We start from the raw sequence: 25233 nt of genomic DNA, 5'->3' as shown, positions 1-25233 counted from the left end.
GACCCCGAAGCATCCTCGTTGGGTTCAAAGCGGGAGTAACCGCAAGAAGCGTCGGTTTTGCCAGCAGCGAATCCGCGGGCGGTGGGAAGGTCGCAGTGACGTGCTAGATGAAACTAGTTTTGTGGGCTGCCTGTTTCTTCTTAACCCCTAATTCGGATTTCTTTTCTTAATTTACGTTTCTCCATATCATAGTTAAGTAACGGAAGTTAGTCCAGCGAACGTTATTTTTCAGGCTGTTACCTCTGTTTCGTTATAGTAGCTACTAGGGCCTGGAGATTTTCCTTTTGTAAACTATAGCAAGCTCTGCTGAAGAACGACTTGCAACTTCATAAAAATAAATGTTTAATGAGGATAAGGGTTGTCCAGATACTAAAGAAATTACATCTTGACAATTGCTCAGCAAATAGTAGCCCATAAGTACAATGACCATACACCCTTCATTATGAAGGACAGTCCTTTATTTCAGAAAGTTGTCCTTAATTAGAATGTGCATCTTTGTAAAGTTTTTCTCTGGAATTTTTCTTTGTAAAGCAAAGTTATAAATGTAAACAATTTAAAAAATTATCCTTATGAACCTCTTTCAGATTTGCCCCTTTTTCAGATATGTCCTTTATTTTTTCCAAGAAAATATGGTCACCATGCCCATAAATGACACGGGTTAACCTCAGAAGCCGAGCGGGGCTGGAATTGATCACTTGGCTGAAGATGAGGCAAAGGCAAACTACAGTACTTAAGTGATATTCCCAGGAAGGGCACGTAGCTCCAGTTTAGCTCATCCACAATAATCCATTCAGTCCTTAAAAGAACTCCAGCCGCAAGTGAAATAATTAGATTTGAACTTTTGGTTGCATCTGATACAAGATCTGCAAAAGTGTAAGATCTAGGAGGACTCTTGTTTCTTTTGTGCCCACCACAATGTTTTTGCCTGCCAGTGAGCCTTGTGTACCAGTTGATTATGTCTGCTTATTTCAGCTGTCTTGTGTGTTTTTCCCACCAAATGGATTAGGGCTATCAATCAATGGTTGGCAGTTACACTTCTGTAAATTTATGTACCCGTGCCCTAATCACAACAAGGATATCACACCAGTTGATTATGCCCATGGTGGGCAAAAACTTTTTGGACCCCAGCCTTACAGCCTTTCGGAAGGCCTTAAAAAGCTAGCTTGGGATAGGGTGAAGCTGGAGCCCAACAATATTGCTTATGTACCGGAGGGTGTTGTTTTAGGGAGCTGAGAAGGATTTGGGGGGATGTTGGTTTATTTATTTAAAATAAACAAATGAGATTTTAACACTAAGGGTGAGCAAAAAAGGAACAAGAGGCCAGAGAACTTAACTCACAGTTGTGTAGCATAGGTGGATAATCTGAAGTCCCTCAACTGTATGTGGCCCCCCAAATCTCTGGATGGTTATTTATTTACATCCATTTGTTTGTTGCATATGCTAATGAGTCTAATATTGCCTCCAGAGTCTTAAAAACTGCTGTCGAATGTAAAAAGTATGAAATATAGGAGAAGTAATAGGTTCTTTGATCAATTCTTTAACATTTAAATTTTAATTCAAAGTCAATTGTTTAGGTTTCATTCTGATTCTACCAACCTGTTGAAGTTAACATTTGACATTTTATTCTAAAATCCAAATGTGACCCTTGGCCCCACCAGAAGATGGCATGTGCTAAACTAAGTAGTTTTTTTTTTTTTATTATAGTCATTGAGCAGATTCTACATGTTAACAAATAATTAAACATATTTAATTAAATAATTCAAATAATTATTATAAATTAAATTTATAATATTGTAACTAGATCAACAGAGTGATAGAACTAGTACAAGCAGTGCAAAGAATACAGCTGAATGATGTCATAATGAATTCCTCAGCAGTTTCTGCAAGCAGGATTGAAGTATGAAAGCAGCATATTTAACTCTATGCACAAGGATGATGGTTTCTATGAATAAATATTTTGTGCCAGCATTGCTAGATAATATCCTATGGTGCATATAGATGTAGAGCTAAAAAAATTTATTTCAGTCCATTCAAGTGTACTGTAGATTTACGTCATCAGGAAGCATACAATGAATATGTTAATCAAAAGTATATTTGTGCTTTACTGCTTCATTGAAAAAATAATCCGACTTAGTTTTAGTATAATTAACTTAAACATAAAATGTTTGTAATAATGGCATCTGTTTAAATCTTTTATCTCTAATTGTTATTGTAAGAAGTAAAGTCATCCTATCTGCCTAGAAAGTTTTAAAATCCTACTTTTGGGGGGCCCTTTTAATCTTAACTGTTCCTTGCTCTCATTGACTTGTTCTATGCAACTGTCTTTTCCTTCTGAACACATTGTATGATACATTGTATTTTTTGCAGTAGTCATTCTCTTATGTTTGAATTTTCCTTCATCACAACATTTTTCATTTCATTATTCTACCAAGCATCCTTTTTAATATTCAGTTAGCATAAGTCCACCTATTTTTGTAGCACTGTCTAACATAATTCTTTTCCCTCTGTTCCACATAGCTTCCATATCCTCTTTTCATTTATGTTTACTTTCTATTCATTCATTTGGAAAATCAGTATGAATTCTAATTCTTTCTCAATCATGCTTTTAGATTTATATTCATTCATACATTAGACTTATGCTCAAACCACATATTGGAAACAAACTTTTTTTTTTAAAGCAGATACTTACCAATCACCATTCTTGCTTATTCTTAGGTCACTGAGTGGCCTCATCAGTTTTACTGTGCTCTTTCATCATGTTCCCATCCATCCATTCTTGTCACGTAGCAGGATAACTTTTTTTCTCCTGGATCACATTCATTCATATGTTGTACAGTTTTCCCCAGAACTCACCTCTGGGTTTTGCAACATCAGCATCCTCTGAAACATACAACTGTCAACAACCTTTGGATTCCCAGTTTCATATGCAACCACAACAACCTAGATAACATCAGTTTCTTCTTTCTGATATGTATTTTAGTTATTTTATTCCTAATTAAGCCTATACTTTCATTAATGAGGATCGTACCAGTCAGTGGGCACATTATGGCCACTGTGCCACTAGCACAACCAGTGCCCACTTTGACCACAACTATACCAACACTGTTAGGCTTTCCAATCTAAGGGCTACCTTGCAAACCAACATATATTTGCCTGTATTACAACAACTAGGAGGTATATACAGTACTAATATAGGTGGTCCCCAGGTTAAGAATGCCCAGGTTACAGACGACCCATAGTTAAGAACGGAGCCTATTGTAGTAAAATTCAAGTTAAATACACAATGCTTTGAGTTCACAATACTATTTATTCAGTATTATACAATAAATAATACTGTTCTGGCTTACATACAAATTAGACTTAAGGACAGACCTTGGGAATGGAACTTGTTCTTAAACTGGGGACTACCTGTATACACTCAAGATGCATGTTTGGGAATGAAAATAAGTTGTAAGCAATTGTTTGTTTGTTTCATTCATTCATTCATTCATTGTTGTACACTGCCCAGAGTCACTTTGTGTGAGATGGGCAGCGATATAAATGTGACATGTAAATAAATAAATAAAATTTGGGAAGGTGTAAGGCATTCTTACAATTAATAATTATGTCAGGAAGTATACAAATCAGAATTGGCCATTTGAGTGTTGTTCATGTTTGTATCTTCTCCATCCTTTTCTTACATGTTACATAGTGGATTCTAACATGTTTTCTGCCTGCCTTCAAAATCTTGAAAGGCTTCAGCTGATCATTTTAAGGGAAAATAGTAGCATCAGCTACTATTGTAGGAATAATATTGAGCTTACTGTAAAAGGGAGCAGTTTCCAAAGTGTTACCAATTTTAAGTTGTTGTGCAACCATCATTTTATACTTTAAGTAAAGAATTTTGGGTCATGGCTTATTTCCAGTTCTCCCAGACATAAGAGGGGCCAGTTCTATAACAATCTACTTGAATGTGTAGAAGTTTTGGTGGCTACTTTTCAGCTGTTCTTGAAATTTACATTGACTGTATTTTGACTGAGATAAAGCATCTCCTGGTGGAAATATGGAGATTAAACAATATTCTGAATACACTTCATAATTTCACAGCAATTGACAGGTTTTCACACAGCAAAATTACCTGCAACAATTTTCTGTTTAGATGCATGCAAAGTGTTTGATAGCCTGGAGTAGTATTTTCTTTTTGAGGTGAGTTTTGGGGACAGTGTAATTTCAGTCTTAGAATATCTTTATGACAGCTAGTGGGGGGGGGATTGCTTTGATTGTTAATTATCCTGACATAACAATAATCATGAATAATTTTGATTTGTAAGAGAAAATATTTTGTCTTGGTATACATTTTTTAAAACAAAAGAAAAATAAATACTAAAGAATTTAGATTGATTGTTTTGGAGAAGTAGTGAGATCCCCCTCATCTCTCTTTTTTATTACTGCCATTTACCCTCTGGTAGAGATTGTCTCAATTCATGTTTCAATAAAATTGTGTTAAGCCCATTGAACATAAATACATGTGGGCAACATTTTCATTTGTCACCTACCCCAATATGGGCTATTGAATTTTTACACACTTTTAGTTTATTTCAGTAAGTACCAGCCTTGATGATAAATAACAATTTGGAACTTGTCTAGTTATCAGTTTCAATCAATTTGAATTCAAATTGATTGAAACTGGTTAAACTTGTTAAATTTATTGTTGGAATTTCAATAAATTTAAACAATAAATTTATAATGGAAATTTTCAGAGGCTCCCAGGATATACAGAAATTTAACAGTAGAAAAATGGAAAAGTTTAATCCAAATATGCAAAACTATACTTTTTCATCTATTCCAGGTGGCAAATGTTCAGGTTACTGATAATTGATAATTACTGAATGGTCAATTTAGCTGAGAAATATGATATTTGTTCAGTTACAATAGCTGATCATGAAGAAATATCATTGATGAGTATTCCAACTAGTGGGAGGTGGTGTTTTAACACTTCTTTGGCAGAAGACTCTCAATTTTTTAATTAATATAGACATGTTCCCCTCACCTCCAATAAGTAAAGAGTCAACTAATTTGGAAATTGTTTGGTATACATTTAAACCATTTCTACGTGGTCAAATAATAGCCTGTACTTCCTGGCAGGAAAAAAAAGTGAGAATCACATTATAGAAAGTTACAAAAGAAAGTTAAAAGAATCACTAGACTGCAGATGCTTGTCACACTTCCAGATCAATTAATCAAGTATGCATTGAATAATTATATGTATTTCTATAAAATACATGAAGCAGGTGTATTGGGAACACAGGAAATTATTTGCTTTTGTTTGAAACAATTGAAATAAGTATGATATCCACTGTAGAGATGCTGGGGGTAATTAATTAATGAATTCTAAATTTTCCAAGTTTTAGAAAGATTTATATTCTACAAATATTGATAGTGGACAGACAGGTGTCTCTTTAAATAAATCTTCCAGAAATCTCAGTTGCTCAGTTAAGTGATTTAACTGCACCTTAAATTTTGAAGAAATACTTGGCACTATCAATATGACAAAATCCAAAAAAAGTGCTAGGGCCAAATGCACTAATTACAGAGTAATTAAAAAAAAATTAAGGAGAGAGAAGCTTAGAGATATCAGAAAATTCATGACAAAGAGCCCCTGCCAGCTTCATATTATGAAGGTTATATAACTCATTTTGAAAGCTAATATTGTATGAGATGCTAACATTTTAATAGTTGTTTTACAAAAAGATTGTAGAAAGTGCCACCCTCAATAATTCATCCAGCACAATCTCTTTTTATGAAAAGGTGTCAACCATGAGATAATATTTAGACTTTAAGTTAACATATTAGCTCTGTATACTGATAAAACATGAAACAGCTATTTTGGTATTGTTAGATAAACCAAACACCTTTGATATGGTGCACATTATGTTTCTGGTCCAAGTGATGAAGCCATTCAGATTTCCTGCAGATTTAATATGTAACAATTTAGCCTTCTAATCCCACTAATTGGGCAATTACAAATGGGGTTATTTCCACTGTAATCAAACTGTGATGCAGGACACATCAAGAATGTCCTTTATCTCCTTTAATTTTTAATGTGATGTTGGAACTCCAGAATATTTAATAAGACAAATCGGCACTATCTCAGGAATACATGGAGTTGAATTTGAATACTGTACAAGTTTTCGTTGTATGTAGACATATTTGGCAACTTTAGCAACGTATTTTAAATTTTAATTTTTAAAAACTTCTTTACAGATTCACTGATAATTCCATTTCAACCTGTTTTTCAAAACAAAGTTTAACTAGCCACTTTTAAATAGGAATTACTCCAAAATGTCAATTTCTCTCAAGAACCAAAATCAAATTTTCTTCCCAAAATGCCTTCCATAGAATCAGTAACTTTTCTGAATCTCAGGGGTGGCAAATAGTAACACTTGAGTCCACAATTGTAAATAATGTCATTTTCATTTCAATATATTGTTGAAGTTAGCAAATATGCCCAATAGTATTATTTAAAATCAGGAAAATTAAAACTATGGAAGGTAGATTGGCAAGTTTTAAATCCAGCCTCTTTGTCATATGTCATCTATGTAATATAATACATAGAACAAAGAAAAATTACTTGTAGTATTACAAATATTACAAATTATGTCCCATGGATTACAGTGGAATTGCCTCCCACATTATTTCCAGCTTTTATTGCCATCCTTTTAAATAATTTTTTTCTCCTGTCTTTTCTGTCTCCAATTCTGGAAAACCTGGAAACGTTAGCACCTCCCGTCTTCTATTTTGGAGCGTTAAGCATTTGTGTTGCCCGCAAAGTGTAGCAATAGGATAAAAGGTTCATTTTCAAGACTCAGGTTTAATTAAAAATAGTATGCCTTTGTAATTAAATCTTCAGACCAGCGTGAAGATCTCTGAGGTGGTTTCAGAAATACCAAATACAGTCATTTATGCCTTGCTTTATATCAGAACAGTATATACAATCCCTAACTGAATTTGGAGAATTTTGTGTGGCCCATAAACCAATCTTCGGCTGGAAAACAGGGTAGAGGTAGCATCATTATGACAACCAATTCTGACCATGCAAACGATGGTAAGAATAATGAAACACACCAATCTAAAGATATGATTGTGTTGTTCATCCAAATCACTCTTTCAGAACTGAACCTTTCATATTACTTGCACAGCTAGGTGTTTACACAATCACTTTAAGATCCCAAGCTATGTTGACATGGTGTTATTTTAAAACTAGGTCCACTGGTAACAAAAAGAATCTTTAAAGTTAAGTGAGCAAATAACCAGTCTTTCATTCATCTCCAGCTGGTTCACTGTGACTCTGAAACCATAGTGATGTCATAGAAAGTGACACAAAAGGTTCTGGGGGAAAATACAGTAAAACTCACCCAGTTTCTTGTGAAGTTGGGTACTTCCTTTGGTATTAACCATGGATCCCTCATCTTACATGTTTTTGTATTTCCTAATATGTGTAGAAGCAGCTTCTGAAGGTACAGATCTGTGAAACCTACCTGTCTTCTTTAGGAATATAAATTTATTCTGAAATAATAATGATGTTTATTTGCTAGATTTATATTGTACCTTTCCTCCAAGATCTTAAGGTGGCATATGTACCTCCTTTTTCCAATTTTTCCCCACAATAACCTGTGAGGTAGATTGAACTGAAAGTAAGTTAATGGCCCCAAATGAATGAGCTTCCATGACTGAGGGTAGATTTCAACCAAGGCTTCCCTGTTTCTAGTTAAACACTTTAACCACAACTATACAATGGCTAACAATTGTGTTTTTTAAAGTATACCATTAAAGAAACAACTTGGCCAGAAAGACATTTCACACTTTCCCGTGATTTTGCCGTTTGACCATGCTGGCTTGTTAGACTCAAAGTAGGGCCGTGAGCACAGAGAAATGCTTTTGAAGTGAACTGACAGCTCAGCAGGAGTTTTGTGTGGCCACTTGAACCCTTTGATCACAACAGAGTTGACACACGCACAAAAACTCCTCTTCCAAGCAAGAGAGGTGGCCCCCTATTCTCCTAAGACGTTTCTGCTCAACTCGATAGCAGGTATAAATTGGCTCTTGGATTAGGGCTGCAACACTAATTGAATGTAACACTTACCATCCTCCAGCCCTGCTATTCATTCATCTCTCTCACTCTAAATCTAAGCTATTTAGCAATTGCAGTAATAATACCTTCAGTTGTTCTTACTCAGCTGTCTCTTTGGTGGATTTTCCTTCTTTTCTTTTCTTTTCTTTTCTTTTCTTTTCTTTTCTTTTCTTTTCTTTTCTTTTCTTTTCTTTTCTTTTCTTTTCTTTAGGAATCCCATTCATGAATTCAGTAGCGAAGAAAAATAAGGATACTCGGAGGCTAAAACAAAGCTTGAAGATCTTGCGGGACTATTGTAAGTAATTGATGCTGCAGCTGTTATTTCCTTGCATAAGCCATGTGATTTAATCATCAAGCTCCCCATCAGCCCTATAAACCATATTTTGTACTGTTCTGAATGTAGTTCCCTTACCAGGCTACAGAAGTTGACATTTCCAATATCATCCTCTTAGATTTCTCTAGCCAACAGCTTCCTGAGGGAGAGATGCTTCCTGTAGCAGAGAGCAGTAGACCAATTCCCCAAACCTCCTTCTCTGAGTAAAAGATATTTGTTCTTTTGGAAAGGGCAGGTAGCTCTTGGAGAAGAAGGGGACATGCCAGAAGTTGGGTACTGAGGTTAATGAACATTGTTCCTGAGTCTCTGATAAAAAGGTGATAATTTACAGGAAACTAGAAAAGTCTATGGAAACAAGCAGAGGAATTTTATTTCACATATTAAGTCATCCAAAGAAATAGGTAGCAAATTTAGCTAGGAATATTGTGTAAGCTTATTATTTTGACTATGTATTTTAAGTCTAATACTCTAGTGTGCTTCTAGTATTTATGGTCTCCATATAAGCTTAGTCATTTCATCTAAGTGACGCTGGGCAGCTCATAACTGATAAAAACAATCCAATAAAAACTAGTTTAAAACCAATATACAGTACAAGCATATAAAAACTGTCTACAATCAATTTAAAAAACAGAAAATGACGATCAGCAGCTGAACCTATCCCACGTCTGCTCAACAGAGCCATTGCAAGAGCTCCCGACCATTTCCAGAACTCCAGACATGGCGGCAGAGCCATGGCTTCAGGGCCTTCCTAAAGGCTAAGGGCAGTGTTGTCCAAACTTGGCCACTTTAAGATGAGTGGACTTCAACTCCCAGAATTCCCCAGCCAGCATGGCTGGCTGGGGAATTCTAGGAGTTGAAGTCCACTCATCTTAAAGTGGCCAAGTTTGGACAACACTGGCTAAGGGGGTTGGGGCCAATCTAAGGTCTTGTGTGGGGGGGGGGGAATAATGTTCTTCAGGGCAGGTGCCACAGCAGAAAAGAGTCTTACTGGATCCCACAAGATGACATTCTTTTGCAGATGGGACCCGTAACATGCTTCTCCTGTCAGTGCTGATGAGACGGGTAGATGTAACTAGAGACAGGCGGTCCCTCGTATAACCCGGTCCCACACCTATAGGGCTTTATAAATCATTACCAGCTCCTTGAATTGAACCTGAAAGCAAACTGGCAACCATTGCAGTTCACAGAGCTTTATGTTTTCCTTTAGGTCCTTTTAAAAATACTGTCAGTGCGTTAAACAGTGCTATATTTTTATGTCCAGTTGTCTTTGAATGACTTCCCTGTGATTATTTGCAGCTTAAAAAGGGATTTTTATTTTCTCTTTTTCCTTTTTTTAAAATGAAGCATGATTTTATTAGTCCTGAGGGATTCTTCTAGCCACAAAACAACACTAGACAGTCAGAAGGTAGTTCTGTAGAATTTATTTAATTTTTCCTCATTTTTTCCCTTTTAATTTATCAGAACATAACAAAGGCATGGGAACTCTGTCTCCTTCACATACAAGTGCTAGTTGGGTTACACCAGGTGAGGTGATCCCTAGAAGATAGGTGATGGCAGCAAGAACTAGCAAGCCATATATTAAGGCAGGAGTGTGTAGACCCACAAGATTTTTGGAAGACAGGGATTGAAATCTTCAACATTTTACCTTACAGGCTCAGCCCTGCCTCTACAATACAGGTAGTTCTCATTTAATGACCATTCGTTCAGCAACCGTTCGAAATTACGACGGTACTGAAAAAATGGACTTATGACCCATGCCTGAGGTTACGGCCATTGCAGCACCCCTGCAGTCATGTCATCAAAATTTGGGCACTTGGAAGCCTGCCCACACTTACAACCACAGGGGCTCTGCAACTCCCCCCACCTGCCTATCTCTGCCCCACATCTTTGCCCTTTTGGCCACCCTGTAGCTTAAAAGAGTTAAGGCAGAGTCAGTTTAAGTTTCTTCCTAATGTTTTCTTCTTATCCTGGGATTAAATCATGTTTTTGTAACTGCCATTGTGTAGTTCCTCTAAGGTCATCTTCACGCTTCCTTGTAATGAATCAGGCCACCAAAAGTTAATCCTTTCTGTATAAGGACCCAGACTGAGAAACTCCTGCATCTGCCATGGGAGATACTGCATAGCAGAAGATTTGGGGATATGGTCTGAAGCACATGTTCAGTTAATGTGAAACACTGAGCAAACTTCTCAGCAGCTGTGAAATCCCAAGATTCTTCAGGGAAAAAAAAATCATAAGGGCCTTTGGGCCACACTTGAATCATGGTATCTGGATCATTGGAAAGTAGATATCAAATAAAAAGGTTATATATACCCATCACATTATGCAGAGGATGTAGCAGTGAACAGTTGTATGAAATTATTTTGAAGCTCTCTGCAGAATGGATACTGAAGCAGCATGTCATCTACTGTTTCTACTACCTTTGATCTACATGGTCATCTTGCTCTGCTCTCAGGATTTCATGATATATTCCCTCCAATACAGTAGTTTATTTAAACTGGCTTGGGAGAAGGTTCTTTGATATCTCACCTAATGTTCATTAGATAGTTTGTGGTGACAGAACCTACACCCTTTTGACGGTCAATATCCAAAACCTGACCCTGTTAACAAGACTCATGCACTTCTGCAGTACTCTCTAATATAATTCTTTTTACTTCGTTCCAAGCAGCCTCCATATCCATTCATTTGTCTTTGAATATTTATCCATGATTCTGTATTCATGATACCCAAATACACAATAGAAGGTTGATGAAATGGGTTGATATATGGACATCCATAAATACTAAACCTTATTTCCAAGTCAAGTTAATATGTCTAATTACTTCTTCCCAGAACATAAAAACACTTGGATAACTTGAACTGCATACCTATTAAATGGAAATTGACAGCTGGACAATGGAAATGGTTTCTCCATGCCTTTTTTATAGCTAAAAGACTAGTCTTTCAGTATTAGAAAAATAAACTTATGGCCCCCTATTCTTTAGCAGATTGCGGATCTGATGTTACTTTTAACATATGATTGAGCAGTTTAACAGGCATAGATTATACTGTATAGGGACAATTAACAATGAAATATGGCCAACTACCCTTTATTGAAACTGTTGTGTAAAATTCCATATACACATACTGTACACAAGAATGAGAAAACCGTATATATACATTTTTTCTTATTATTATTCTATTGCTTTGGGTTTTTTCCTTCCTTTTCCTTTTGCTATTTGTTTTATATTTTTCTCTTTGTTGTATTTTATTAAATAAGCTATATGTCTACTAAAGAAACACATGTTATCTTGCAGTGGAGGAGCTTGGTGTCAAACAACCCCAAGAGACACAAACCACATACCACATTTCAAAAGGTGAGATTTACTAAGGGGCTATCACATCTGTACAAGTCATGCAACAAAAGCGATCATAACAAGCTAGATAGATGCCAGGCTTGGTAACATCGTCAGTGCAAGGCGGATTGAGATTTGCTGGCTGTTGATATACAGCAGCTTGCCCTGCCATTCTTGGTGGGGGCATGGCTTCCTTCTTGATGGTTCCTTGATCAGAGTATTGTTTCTTCTCTGATGCTTTACCTGGTTCTGTTTCCTGCTTATCAGAGTATTGGCTGCGATGTGTTCTAGGTTATTCGTTTTCTCATTCTATTTTTTTACTTCTCATTATATTACTTACTTATATTTTTCATCTAGCTGCTAAATCTATAATAGTCAACAATGGAAATGTTTAGATAATTAACAGTTGGAAGCTGACATTCAAAGATATGGTCTATAGCTATAGTTGAACCAAGTCACAAATACAATTAGAATTTTAAATACAAAGAGGGCTGAATCACAATTTTATCAAATCTGGAACAACTAACATACTATCTAAGGTGTCACAAATATTGTGGTATCTGAATCTTGCAAGTGTTGTAAATCTGAAATGTTCAAGTATCAATTAAAAAAAAACTTTAAAATATCAAGTTGGTTGATATATAAGCTATAGGTAGACTGGGTTACTAAAGAAACACATGTTATTTTGCAGTGGCAGTGAAGGTGCTTGGTGTTGAACAACCCCAAGAGAGACAAACCACATACCAGACTACAGGTAAGATTTTCTAAGGGGACATCTGTACAAGTCATACAACAGAAGCTGCTATAATGAGCTAGACAATGTAATGCCAAGATACTGCTGCTTGGAAAATAATGAGATACGTCTCCAGCAACAGAACCAGAATGTCCATCCTGTAGACATCAGAATGTTCCATCTGGCTGATTAGGTTTTTAGTTTTGGGGAAGCTCTAGAGCCATTTTAAATCATGGGAAAAAAGATGAGAATTTGACACGAGAGAGAAAGCTCTGGTGAGGTTGCCCAATCTGAACATCTATCTAATGCTACATGTTCTTTTTATCGATTCCATATTTAAAACATGACATTCTATAATTTAATCTTATTAAAATGTTAGGTTAAGTTCCTTGAGTCTGTCAATAAGAACAAGAAAAAGTTTGGTCTACTGTACTTATGCAGAAGAATATAATGATCAAGTGAAAGAGTCCTGACCTTATAGAATGGATTATGTCATTTCAGTCTGCAGGTGCAGGTTTAAATTGCTTCCCTTTTTTTAAAAAAAAAAGACAAAAATTCAGAAAATTACTACACCCAAAGGAGGTTTTTTTACTTCGGGGCTATTAGAATGTCTGCACAGCCTTCAGTTTTCATTCAAAATGGGAGATCAAAGTCAAAACCAAGACGTTCGTTCAAATGCAGCCAATTTTCTGTCACTAGAGCTTTGCACCTTGATCAGGAGTTCCAGGATATATTTTTTTTAACTCAAGAAAATGCTTAACAGGATCCACGGCCTGAAAAATTTTGAAAACTCTTGCTGTAGAGTCAGAGCAGCCCACTGGGTTTGTGAGTGACAGGCTGGGGCCACAGTTTAAAAACTGGGGCTTGGACAAGAACAAGCTTTGGACTCTGTTCTCTTAAACTCCGTAGGGATCATAATGGCCAAGCAGGCATATTTTCAGCAAGCTTTCTGGCCTTTGTTTGGCAAGGACTTTATTAAAGACTCAAAACAAAAAGAACTGGTGATTCTAGTTTTACAATGGCACAGGCATCTGGGAAGTGAAGCCTATATGGAGAGGCCTGAATTAGAAGATTTTGTTATTGGTTTTCCACAAAAGCCGTTTCTATTTAATTATTTTTATACAGTGGCATAGCTGATGTAATGCCTATCATTCACATTTATGATTCAACCAAAGATAATTTTCAAGGCTGAAGTAAAAAGTCCTTGCTGCACGAGCTAAGAACTTACCATCTAGACTAGGGTTCCTCAACCTTGGCAACTTTAAGATGGGTGGACTTCGATTTCCTGGCTGGGGAATTCTGGAAGTTGAAGTCCACCCGTCTTAAAGTTGCCAAGGTTGAGGAACCCTTATCTAAACAAAACCAGGGTATGACTGGTCCTAATGATCCTGCTGGGGAATTCTTGCTAGAATGGGTCTTCCTGTGAACTTTTAAATAATTAACTCTCCCAGGGGACAAAGACAGAAGAATAATACCTTCCTCATCCTTTACACTTAAAATCCAGATAGTTGTACATTTTTCTTCATTCTTTTTACAATCTTGATATGTTTCATTTCTGTTGTATTAATTATTGTTGTTTAGTGCTTCTGGGTCTTGGCTAAAATGCAGCCAGGGAGGGAGAGAGGGAGGAAAGAAGTTGTGGCAAATGATGCTGATTCAACTAAACCTATCACAAATGTAGCTCAGCTTTCCTTTCCAACTGATTTTCATGCAGCATCCTTCTCTCTAAAGGCTTGTTCTGACCTTTTGGTTTTGAATTTTAGAAATGAAATTTGGCCCTCGCTATCCCAGTGTGGATGTAAAAGAGCCCCCCATGGAAATCCCAGTGGCAGGTACAATTTTGTCAAGATGAATGATGCTTGTTATAGATCTAATGACAAGTCTTGTTACTAGCATTTTCACCAGCATTTTCCCAGCAGCAGAGATACATCAGAGTCAAGGTGTTTGGGTAACATTTGAGTAAAAGTGCCATATAGAACAAGAGGTGGATATTGTATCGACACTTCTGAGTTTCTTTGTAATAAGACACTCACAGTTTGATTGAATTAGCTACGTTCTTAATGCAGGTGATGCCTGAAGTATGTTTTACAATAGTGCATCTTGGCCATGCTTAGAGATACCAGGGGTGGACAATTTCTGCCCACGGGCCTGGAAGACTCTGAAATTGTGCAGCCAAAATCCGATGGCAAAGTTGCCAAGTGATTGTATTTGGGTGTGCATATATATGTATGGTAGGAAAAAGATGCACAATAGGTACATTAAGGTTCTGCAAGTTTTTGCATTTTAAACCTGCCAGAAAATATAAAGGACCCAAAATGTAAACCTAACCCAGAGATGTTAGTGGCTTACAAGTATGCCTTTTGAGTTGCCCCATAAATATAAATGAAAGATATGACCAGAACCCACAAAAATATTGCCCAAATAAGAAATAAACCAAAATAAAGGTAATTTATTTTCTTTAGAAAATAATTGTGGATTGTTTTGGGGGTTTTAATTGGATTGCTTACTTATATTTATTACAGGATTACAGGATGATGATGTCGAAATTCCTCGAAACCTGTTTTTTCAACCAATACCACGTAAGGACATGATTTAGCATAGCTAAAACTCAGTGTCATGTGAATCTAACTACATGTATAATTATTTGCCACAACGATGATGCAATCTGTAAAGCCCATATTTGATGCTAGAAAAGAAATATTAAATTCCAAGGAATCTGAGCTGAATTGTCAGAGATCAGTACTGCTTGTGAAGCGTTAAGAATCATTCCAATTCCTTGGCATTCACAGCAGATTTTTTAGGCATCTGAAGGACATGGTATCTAACATTTCTACAACCCCACTCGTATGCCCAACAGTATCTCTAAGAGCAATAAAATGTATCTATGCACAAATGGAGACTCACTAGAAATTACATCCAAATGGCACTTTTTGGGGGATACATTTAGTTTTCATTGACACTCAGAATGTGTATGTATGCTTTGCTATTTCTATTAGGAAAAGGATACCCCACAATTACGACAGTATTTCCTCATAAAGCAGTGACGTGTAAAATAGGTAAAACTAGCAGTTTTCACCATAAATTCATAACATTATTTTTATAGCTAAAAGTTTATTTTATAATTTATTTACCATTTTGATTATAAGACCTTCCCAGTTCAGATTTGACTCAGGGTGGCAAGCAAAAAAATGAAGCAGAAAAAAGAAACTTCACATAACAGGGGAAGGCCATGTCTCAGTCAAAACAAGCAGTACACACCAAACAGACACTCCACCGACCTATCCCAGAGTTCGGTGGAAAAGCCAGGTTTTTAAAGGTGGTTTGAAGGCTTGCGGGGCCAGGGAAGTTAGAACCTCTGAGGGGATGCTATTCCAAAGGCAGATGCTGCAACAGAGAAAGCTTCGCTTCCTAGGTCCCATCAGGTGAAATTGCTCAGTGAATGAGACACAATGTATGCTCCTTCTGTCAGTGGACAGAAATAATGGGAGAGTGGTGGTTCCTCAGATAGCCAGGCCTTTTGCCTTATTTGTTTGTTTGTTTAAAATATTTGTATGGCTACCCATCTTAAAACACAACTCTGGGCAGCTCACAACAACACTAAAACCCCAAACTTTAAAAACCATAAAAACATAAAACTGTAAAACATAACCCAATCCTGGTGCCTCAGTCATCCCTTTGGGATGCCCCAACAACCAACCCCAAACACCCTCACTCTACCCCAGCACCTGGGTAAAAAGCCAGGTCTTGATGGCCTTCTGGAAGGCTAAAAAGGTAGGGGCTGCTGGATCACCAGGGAGGGGTGTTCCATGAGGTAGGAGCAGCCATGGAAAAGGTAAGCTTCCAAGGTCCCACTAGACGGCAAGATTTCAGGGAAGGGACCTGGAGTATGCTTACTCTATCTGATCTGGTAGAACAGGCAGATCATCTCAGGGAGTGGCAGTCCCACAAATAACCTGGTCCAAATAAATAAGCCCTGCCAGGTAGGGCTTTAAAGGTGATAACCAGCACCTTGAATTGCACCTGGAAAGAAACTGGGAGCCAGTGCAGCTTGTGTAACAGAGGTGTAATGTGGGTGAACCTAGAAGCACCCAGCACTGTGTGCGACGCTGCATTCTGGACCAATTGTAGCTTCGGTGAGGTCTTCAAGGGCAGCCCCATGTAAAGCATATTTCAGTAATCCAAACAGGAAGTGACTAAAGCATGAGTGACTGTGAGCAAGGCCTCCCAGTCCAGGAAAGGGTGCAACTGACACACAAGATGAATCTGTGCAAGGGCCCCCCTAGCCACAGCTGCCACCTACTCATTGAGTGGGAACCATGAGTCCAGGAAGACCCTTAAATTGTGCACCATCTCAGCCCAGAGAAGCACAACCCCATCCAGGGTAAAAAAAGACGTATCACCAGACTCTGGGGTGGGGGGGGCAAAACCAAAAGCCACTCCATGTTCCCAGGGTTGAATCAAAATCAGTTCCTCATAGCCCATCCAGACCCTCACAGCCTCTAGGCACTTGGTCAGTACCACAACAGCATCACTTGCCCAGCCAGGGGTGGAGATGTATAGCTGGGTATCATCAGTGTACTGATGATACCTACCCTGTGCCATTGAATAACCTCACCCAGTGGTTTCATGTAGATGTTGAAGAGGAGAGGCGAGAGAATGGAGCCCTGAGGCACCCCTCACTGCAGGGGCCTAGGGCTCACCCTCCCCACGCAATACCAACCAGCCATGTAGGAAGGGGAATCACGGCAAAGCAGTGCCTCCCGCCCCCAACACCCACAGCTGATCCAGGAGGATACTGTGGTCAGTGGTACTGAAAGCTGCTGAGAGAGCCAGGAGAGCCAGGACAGTTGCATCACCCCCATCCTGAGCCCTCCAGAGGTCATCCACAAGCATGACTAATGCCATCTCAGTATTGCACCCCAGACTGAATCCAGACTGAAAAGGGTCCAGGTAATCAGCTTCATCCAACTCATCTGAAACGGAGTGTCAACTGCCCTCTCAACAACCTTCTCAAAAAAGGGAAGGTTGGAGACTGGACAAAAGTTGTCTAACATGGTTGAATCCAAGGATGGCCTCTTGAGAAGGAGTCACACCACCACCTTCTTCAAGGTAGGCAATACCACCCCATCCCACAAAGAGGTATTAACCACCACTTGGACCCAGTCACATGCCACCTTCCAGAAGGTTTTAACCAATCAGGAGCGCCCTGGGTCCAGAACACAGATGGCCAAGCTCACAGCTACCAGGGCCCTGTCCACTTCCTCAGGATCAACCAGCTCAAACTCCTATCGGCTCAGATGTCATGTTATAATGAGTCAACAATTTCCATTCATTCATTCATTCATTCATTCATTCATTCATTCATTCATTCATTCATTCATTCCTATTCTGATCAATGTGTATATATTTGTAATGCAGTTAATTACTGACAGATTGGATCCAAATGTTTGTATGCACTTTTTTTCTCTTATCAAGAAGACAATGTAATCTCTATCAACACAACTTTGCAGATAGATCCAAAGTACAAAGCTGAAATATTCATATCATTCATGCTAAACCTTCCTCTGTCTATAATATAATTCTTTTCACTTTGTTCCTAGCAGCTTCCATATCCTCTTTCCTTACATTCATTTAGTTGGGAAATTAATCTATATTCTAATACTTTTTCATCTAAGACCTACATTTTCTTTTCCTGCAGTCATTTTACTTTCACTCTTGTTTCTTTCCCTTCCCTAAGATCCACCCTTGACCATACCAAAAATGGTCTGCCAACATCCAGAACATCTTAACTCCCTTGGGTTCTTCACTAATCCCCACAGCCTTTCATAATAAATAATCAAATTGATAATGCATTTCAATTTATATTCATTCCTTTGCCAAGCATCAATAGACTTATGCTACATATTTATATTCATTCCTTTGCCAAGCATCAATAGACTTATGCCACATATTCAAAACAGATCTTTTTTCTAAGCAGATTCTCACCAATCACTTCTAATTCATTACTGAAGTTTCCAAATGGCCCAATCACATGGTAATAATATCCTGCCTTTATTTTGCACAACTCAAGGAAGTGTACACAATGCTGCCCACAACAACAACCCTGGGAGGTGGGTTGGGCTGAGAGAGAGTGACTGGTCCAAAGTCACCCAGCCAGCTTTCATGCCTAAGGGAGACCTAGAACTCACAGTCTCCTGCTTTCTAGGCCAGCACCTTCACCACTACAACAAACTGGCTAATGTTTTCCCCTGGATCACATTCATTTGGAATGCTGCACAAGTTTTCTCAAAGCTCATCCCTGATTTTCCCAATATCATCATTCACTGGACCATATGATATCACTATTGGCACTCTGTAGATTTCAACATTCTTACAACATCATAGATGACACTGATTAATAAGAAGTCATATTGTCAGCCCCTCAAGGTAGTCCAGATAGGAAACCAAAACCATGAGTACTAACACTACCTTTATTGCAAGGTTACAGTAACAGAATCTTGCAAGTCTGAAAGCACTGCCCCCCTCCCCTGCCTTTACTTTCCAGAGAACTGGGGCGGGGGTCCCTTCTGAGAGGCTTTCTCCAGTCCCATTCCTGCTTTGGACTCAGATTTCTTTTATTAGATCATTGTCTAAGCTGCGGCTCTTCCTCCTGTCTCCCAAGGTTATTCTTTTTTTATATATATATAATATTTTATTGAAATTTTAAAGTTCCAAATTTAAAAGTTAGAAATGAAAAAGAAAATTGGAAATACAAAATATAAAGAAAAGGAAAAGAAAAAGTGAGATAAAGTAAAAGAAAAAAGATATGAAAAATAGATAACTTCCAATCTATCTCTGGTCTTAGGAATAATAAGGCTATCATAAGTGCTAGTTTTTAATACATTAAGTAGGAATAATTCTTTGTCTAAACATATCCCATTACATTTATAATCTAATCTTCAAATCCCCATGTAAGCTTCACCCCACCTCCAAGGTTATTCTCATAGCCCATTACACATACATTATAACCATTTCATTTAAAATTAAACATCTTCACTTGCCTTAATGTATTTCTCAACTCTACTCCATAAGGTCAAATCACCTTCTTTCGGATCTGTTATATCTTTCTCCTTCTCTTAGTTTCACAGACACATATCTATTTTCCTTGCATTTCATTTGTAAATTCATGCTGTTTATCCTTCCAAGTCATTTGCCGTGGTCGTCACTGATGGGCCTGCAGACCTCTGCTGTCCATCATGGCTTTGGTCAGTTGGGTTTTTCACATGACCTTTTTTAGTAATGTTGAGAAGGCGTTGACTTGGTGACAGTTTTGGTCACACCTGTGTCATATGCAGCGTTTGTGGCTAACAGTAAGAACAGTACCGGTCTGTTTTGGTACATTTGGGCCGATATGCTCCAAACATAACTAAAGCCCAGTTTTATCTTAGACACATTCACACTATTTTGTGCTGGCTGGAATCTCTAATCTAGAGATTATCCTGCAAACCAACATAGTTTTCTACATCCCACCAAGAGGTATATGCAGTGTACTGACACAAACTCATTATATGCTAGGAGAGATTTTTCCTGATCTCTTTATCATACATACACTCACACATATACGTACAGACACAGGGCTAGTAAGTCACAATAACAGATAAAATACAAGAAATGGTATAATGATTCTAGTGGTTCTAATTTCAGGCCAGAAAAGGAGATGAGTATTTCAGTAGTTCCACACTGTATTCCTTCTCCTCCTCCTCCTCCTCCTCCTCCTGTTCTATAGACACAAAACCAGCCTATGGAAAATAAACTAGCCTGGAGTGTTAGTTATGCGGTTGTGATTAGTTTGTTTGTTTTTAAATAAAGAGAGCATGTAATTATTTCATTCTCTGACAATAGATTTCAATGGCATAATGGCATGCGCATCATCGGTAGCATGTTGCTTAAGGTGCCTGAGTTCGCAAAAGACCACCCTTGTTTTTCTCAGCTGTTCTGCTGAAACTGTTAGAACTCAATTTCTAAACACTTTCTTGCAGAAGAAATCCTTTCGCATTAATAGGTCCACTTGACTCATTTCATAAAATGTCTTCATCTTCCCCATTATGCTTAAGTTTCAGACAAAGCAAATAAGGCTGAAAAACGTTTCCAGCTACACAACAAAAAAGAAATCAAGGAAAAGATGCTGCTTCCCATCTCTATTGCAACATTAATTGTTTTATTAATTCTCCTCGGGTGCTCTGCCTTTGGAATATATGAATGTACTAAAGAAAACAGGTAAATTTACCCATCATATATCCCATATTCTGAAGGGGTAAACTGCAGATTTGTTCTCCAAGTATGCATTCTTGTGTAGCATGATCCACATACTGTAAATATCATAGTAGAGTCCTATATGCCACTATTCATGCGATGGAGGAAGGAATTAGCAGGTTTCCAGAGGTACAAACACAGGCAACAGCATGAAGGCAGATGAAACAGATGAACGAGATCTGAGCATGTAACTTGTCTGGCTTGGTGGCACATAGCGATCAGGAACATTCCAGACTCTTGTTGCAGCTCCCACTTTATGAGATACTCTGTCCCTTGGAAATACCTGTGACCCCAACATTCTCTGCGTTCTGGAAGGCCCTTAAAACCATTTTCTTCCAGCAAGTCTTTGGCCCATACAATGATGATGGTTAGGGGTATTCTTATGTTGACTTTTTATTCTTTGTTGTTCAGTACCTGGATTTGTTTTTGACTGGAGCAGTTTACAAATATCGTTGGCCGATTGATTGAGAAACCAAATGCTAAATTTCAGTAGCATGAGAGAAACAGGAATTCTCTTGTTCATTAGCAAATTCAGAGCAACCTCCAGGTTTGTAGGAGAAATATCTTTAAGGGAAAATAAATATATAAGGGAACCAAACCAAAAACACAGAAAACCATAAATAATTATGTCTGATTAGGGCCTGTTAATGATTAGGAGCGTGAGAAGAATGGAAAACATGGGACGGAAAAAATGAAATTGAGGATCTTGAAAGAAGGCCTGGTAAAATCATTAGGAATCTGAAGAGGACCATCTGACCTTGCAACATGTTGCTATAACATCCTCTTGTATTAAATAAGAGCAGTCTGCCCCAGGCTGAAGTCTTTTCAGTATGGTGAACTACAATTCCCAGCATCACCAATTAGTATAGCTATTTGTCCAGTATCATATTTCTAACAGCTGCCATCTAGATGCGTTTGGAAAGTTACAAGCAGAGCATTTGGCTGATGGCTTCTGGCAGGATATGGTCTGTGGTCTGTGCACACTTCTATTTACCAAATGCAGCAAATGGCTGCAAATAGAGACATTGTACTAATTCTTTAAACAGCTGCCCTTCCTTAAACTATAATTTTGACAAAATTCAGAATTATATGAAGCACTTCCTTGAGCTTCCCACAAATAAACTTCATTGGGGAGGATGCAGTATAATCTAGCGTATCTATACTTCAATATTAGTCCCATTGCATTCCCAAAGGAGCTGTCTCTCAGGTCAGTTTGCATAAGGTTACAGCACTGATGTTCTTGTATTAGGACCAGAGGAGAAATTCATTATTTTATATGTATGTATATTATATCTTCCTTAATATATAAACCACCATACTTGTTCAGTAAAAGGCACACAGGTATGTTACCTGTTGGTATCCGCTTATACGTGACTACTCAGAAGAAGGTCCCACTGAGTTCAGTTGGCTTCACTATAGGTCTGCACAGAACTGCAGTGTAGGTCTGATAGCAATATATTGTAAGACTCTTTATAACAGAAAACCTATTGTACTAACTGAATGTTACTTTCCAGACCCTTTCCATTGCCTTTTGTGATCATCTGTGGGTTATAGGAATAATTGTTAATTACTCCCTAAAAAGCAAATATTTAAAAAAATACTGTGTGGGATCAAGGTTCAGTTTCGTTTAGAGCAGTCCCTTCAACATTACTAGGACTAGCGTTACTCATGGCTTCATGGCTAGTTTGTCCTGCTGATTTCATTAGTTTGACTCTGAGCTAACATTAGAAACACTTGTTAAATCAATAAGTTAATCAAATGCAGTTGTACTTAAATATTCAGTTTAGGACAATTTTCCAATATGTACAAAAATACATACATGGGGAAGTATATATAAAATATCTAAAGTTACATATAGGGGAAAGTATATATGAAATATCTTTGTAAATATTTGTCTTGTATAAATTTATATTCTCCACTCCTGAGCATGTTACAGTTTAATTAAAAAGGACAAGGAAAAAGAAATGGGGAGGGAAAAGGAAAATACTGGCACCCAATGGCATCCAAAGCAAACGGTGATGATGTCATCATGTAGATGTAATTAAGTACATGTGTCATGATGTCATTTGCATGATGATATCATCTGGCATGTATTGTCATTTGCCCCTCTTTCCCCCACCATGAATGCTTAGATCAACATCAGTTCTTAACATTAAGCAGATCGTGCCATGGCCCTCCTATAAGTTAATGGAGTGATGTAATGGCTCCAGTGTTCCCAGTAGTCATTGTTCTTTTTATGAAAATCAGCTGAAACCTAAACAGAATAGAGGAAAAGATAGCACTTGCTTGTCCCTCCTTTGAGCTAGTGATAGTAATATTACAGTACTTCCATCATCATCATCATCATCATCATCATCATTGCTCACTGGCAGAATGACATCTGGATGATAGTTAAAGGCAATGCTGGTAGATTGGCTTTTGGAAGAGAGGACAATTATTCTGCTTTCCCCCATTTCTTTCACTGTGGCCTAAGAAAATGGCTTTTAGTATTCCTATTCAGGTACTGACTCAGACAGAGAAAGAATGAGGCCAGACACACAGCCCTGCCCTTTAACCTTCATGAGTTGAGGCACTTTTGCCTGAATGAAAATTTACCATTCCATGGGACCCTTAATCCAAATAAAGCACACTCCTCCTGGATCACTTGATAGGTGGACTCATGTTCAAATGGCCATGAGCACAATTGGCCTTCACACCTTCTGCCTGAATGCATGAGACTCGAATGCTGTTCCCACACGCATCATTCCAGCAAACACCTAAATGGGGCTTGTGTTTGGGAAACTAATGTACAGAAATTGAAGCTATTAGGGGGAGTGGCTTGTAAGGAAATGCATATACAGTATTAGGAGAAAGATTAGAAAAGAAATGGCACAAGCGTGTGACGTTTGTGTCACTGCCCATCTCCCTTGGAAGAGTGGCCCACCCAAAGTCAGGTCAGTTGGCATTTGGGAAAGCCGTTTAGACTTAGTTTTCTGGAAAGCTTTGGAAGGTTGATGGTATGGCAGGGCCCCTCCCTGCAGGAGGCAATGATTGTACTTATTGACTGATTTTACTTGGTGTGTTAAAGGATGGACAGGAAGATTTATTGTCGTCATTGGTTCGGGGCCTTTGTTATTTTTGTATTCTTGCAGGTCCCCCTTTGGAGCCTTTTTGGAACTGAGCAGCTCATCAATTGCATGAATAAATAAATATCACATGAAAATTAGAAGATAGGAAAAAAACCAAGGAAACTCTGAATACAGAAGTGGGATGTGATGGACCTAAGATTGGTTTTGCTCACTTTCCTGTTTTTAACAATGTTGGTCTTTGCTTTAGGCATAACTAAGAAGGGCGTGGGTATGTGTGCATACCTGATGGCTTTTAAAAAGGTCATATACATAGTTAAGGTATTTTATGGTGATATTAAATCATGTTATAAATTAACTGTACTTGTTGCCCATGCTATTCTACAATCCTAGGGCCCAGGATCAATGTCAGACCACAAATACACAAGCAGAGGAATTCAAAATGACAATCTCCAGCGCCATCATGACAATTGTGGACGAGGTATCATCGTTTTCGGATGAATCACAGGCCACCCATGACAGATTTGAAAACATACCACTCCATGAACCCCCCCAAAATAGCTGAACCTATCGAAAGGAAGTAAAAACCAGTGAAAGCAGTATATAGCTATATATATTTTAAATTTAAGGAATTTTTTTATTGTCCTTTTATATATAATGTAAAATAGAGCTTTATTTAAAGAATAGTGTAATTCAGTGTACTTCTAAAGCAATTGTTGTGATCTTAATAAATGTATCTGATTTTTATTTTATTTTTTGGTACATTTATTTATTTATGGTTCCAATTTATATAATCACCCCTCTCATAGGTATGATTCTGGGCTTACAAATAGATAAAACAATTGAACAATACAACAGTTTGAAGGAATAAAAAAAGAAAAACATGTTTTGTACGAAGTCAGGGTGGTTGCCGTGTTTGTTCTTTGGATGTTTGAAGGCATATGGCTGAGTACTGTGTTTAAACATCTTTTTTCTCTCTCTCTCAAGAAGTCCTCCCACAAAAAAACTGAATCAATTATTTGAACTAAAGGGAAGCCACCTGTAACAGGGCACCTGCTTAGCTTCTGAGGCCAACTAAGGTCATGTACCATGGATTTCAGACATTTTCCTTCGTCTGCCCTACTGAAGTAGAGACGGGGCAGATACGTGAATTTGTTCTACGGAAGCCCATTTTATATTTTAAAAGTATGTTATCTCCACTCTTGTTATGGACCTGGAGGGGAGTTGATCTGATCCCACTGAGGGACCCCTTCTTCCAAGGTTCCCCCTTTTAAAAAACAAAAGCTTCCATCTGTATGGTTGAACTTCCTGATACACTTTGATCAGTCCACCTGGGGAGTTCTTGTCTTTTTCTCCAAAGACCT

At 37.9% G+C, this 25233-nt stretch overlaps 1 protein-coding gene across 2 annotated transcripts; it reads left to right on the top strand.

Moving 5' to 3' along the window:
• Positions 1-10: 10 nt before the first annotated feature.
• Positions 11-25094, top strand: LOC148213848 (uncharacterized). 2 transcript variants are annotated; one of them, XM_088129798.1, is made up of 7 exons: positions 11-8405; positions 11741-11800; positions 12471-12533; positions 14276-14344; positions 15035-15091; positions 20606-20768; positions 24263-25094. In XM_088129798.1, exons 1-7 carry the CDS (start codon positions 8333-8335, stop codon positions 24432-24434), a joined length of 657 nt encoding a protein of 218 aa, XP_087985924.1. In that variant the 5' UTR covers positions 11-8332; the 3' UTR covers positions 24435-25094. The 2 variants fall into 2 exon arrangements, with proteins under 2 accessions (XP_087985924.1, XP_087985925.1); XM_088129799.1 differs by lacking the exon at positions 24263-25094 and adding an exon at positions 23936-24252.
• Positions 25095-25233: the final 139 nt, after the last annotated feature.

This window comes from Python bivittatus, unplaced genomic scaffold, assembly GCF_059951505.1.
Source record: "Python bivittatus isolate LINGU-HERP-01145 unplaced genomic scaffold, Pbiv_v1 ctg000850_np1212, whole genome shotgun sequence".
Lineage (NCBI taxonomy): Eukaryota > Metazoa > Chordata > Lepidosauria > Squamata > Pythonidae > Python > Python bivittatus.
The sequence above is the reverse complement of the archived record's forward strand: the minus strand, read 5'-3'. Positions and strand labels throughout refer to the sequence as shown.

What these genes read in the sequence shown, in the direction of transcription:
- LOC148213848 (XM_088129798.1), top strand. Translation starts at nt 8,333, where the DNA reads ATGAATTCAGTAGCGAAGAAAAATAAGGATACTCGGAGGCTAAAACAA. An exon ending in AACCACATACCAGACTACAG is followed by an intron (nt 12,534 to 14,275) that starts GTAAGATTTTCT and finishes TTTGAATTTTAG; the next exon opens with AAATGAAATTTGGCCCTCGC. An exon ending in CATGGAAATCCCAGTGGCAG is followed by an intron (nt 14,345 to 15,034) that starts GTACAATTTTGT and finishes TATTTATTACAG; the next exon opens with GATTACAGGATGATGATGTC.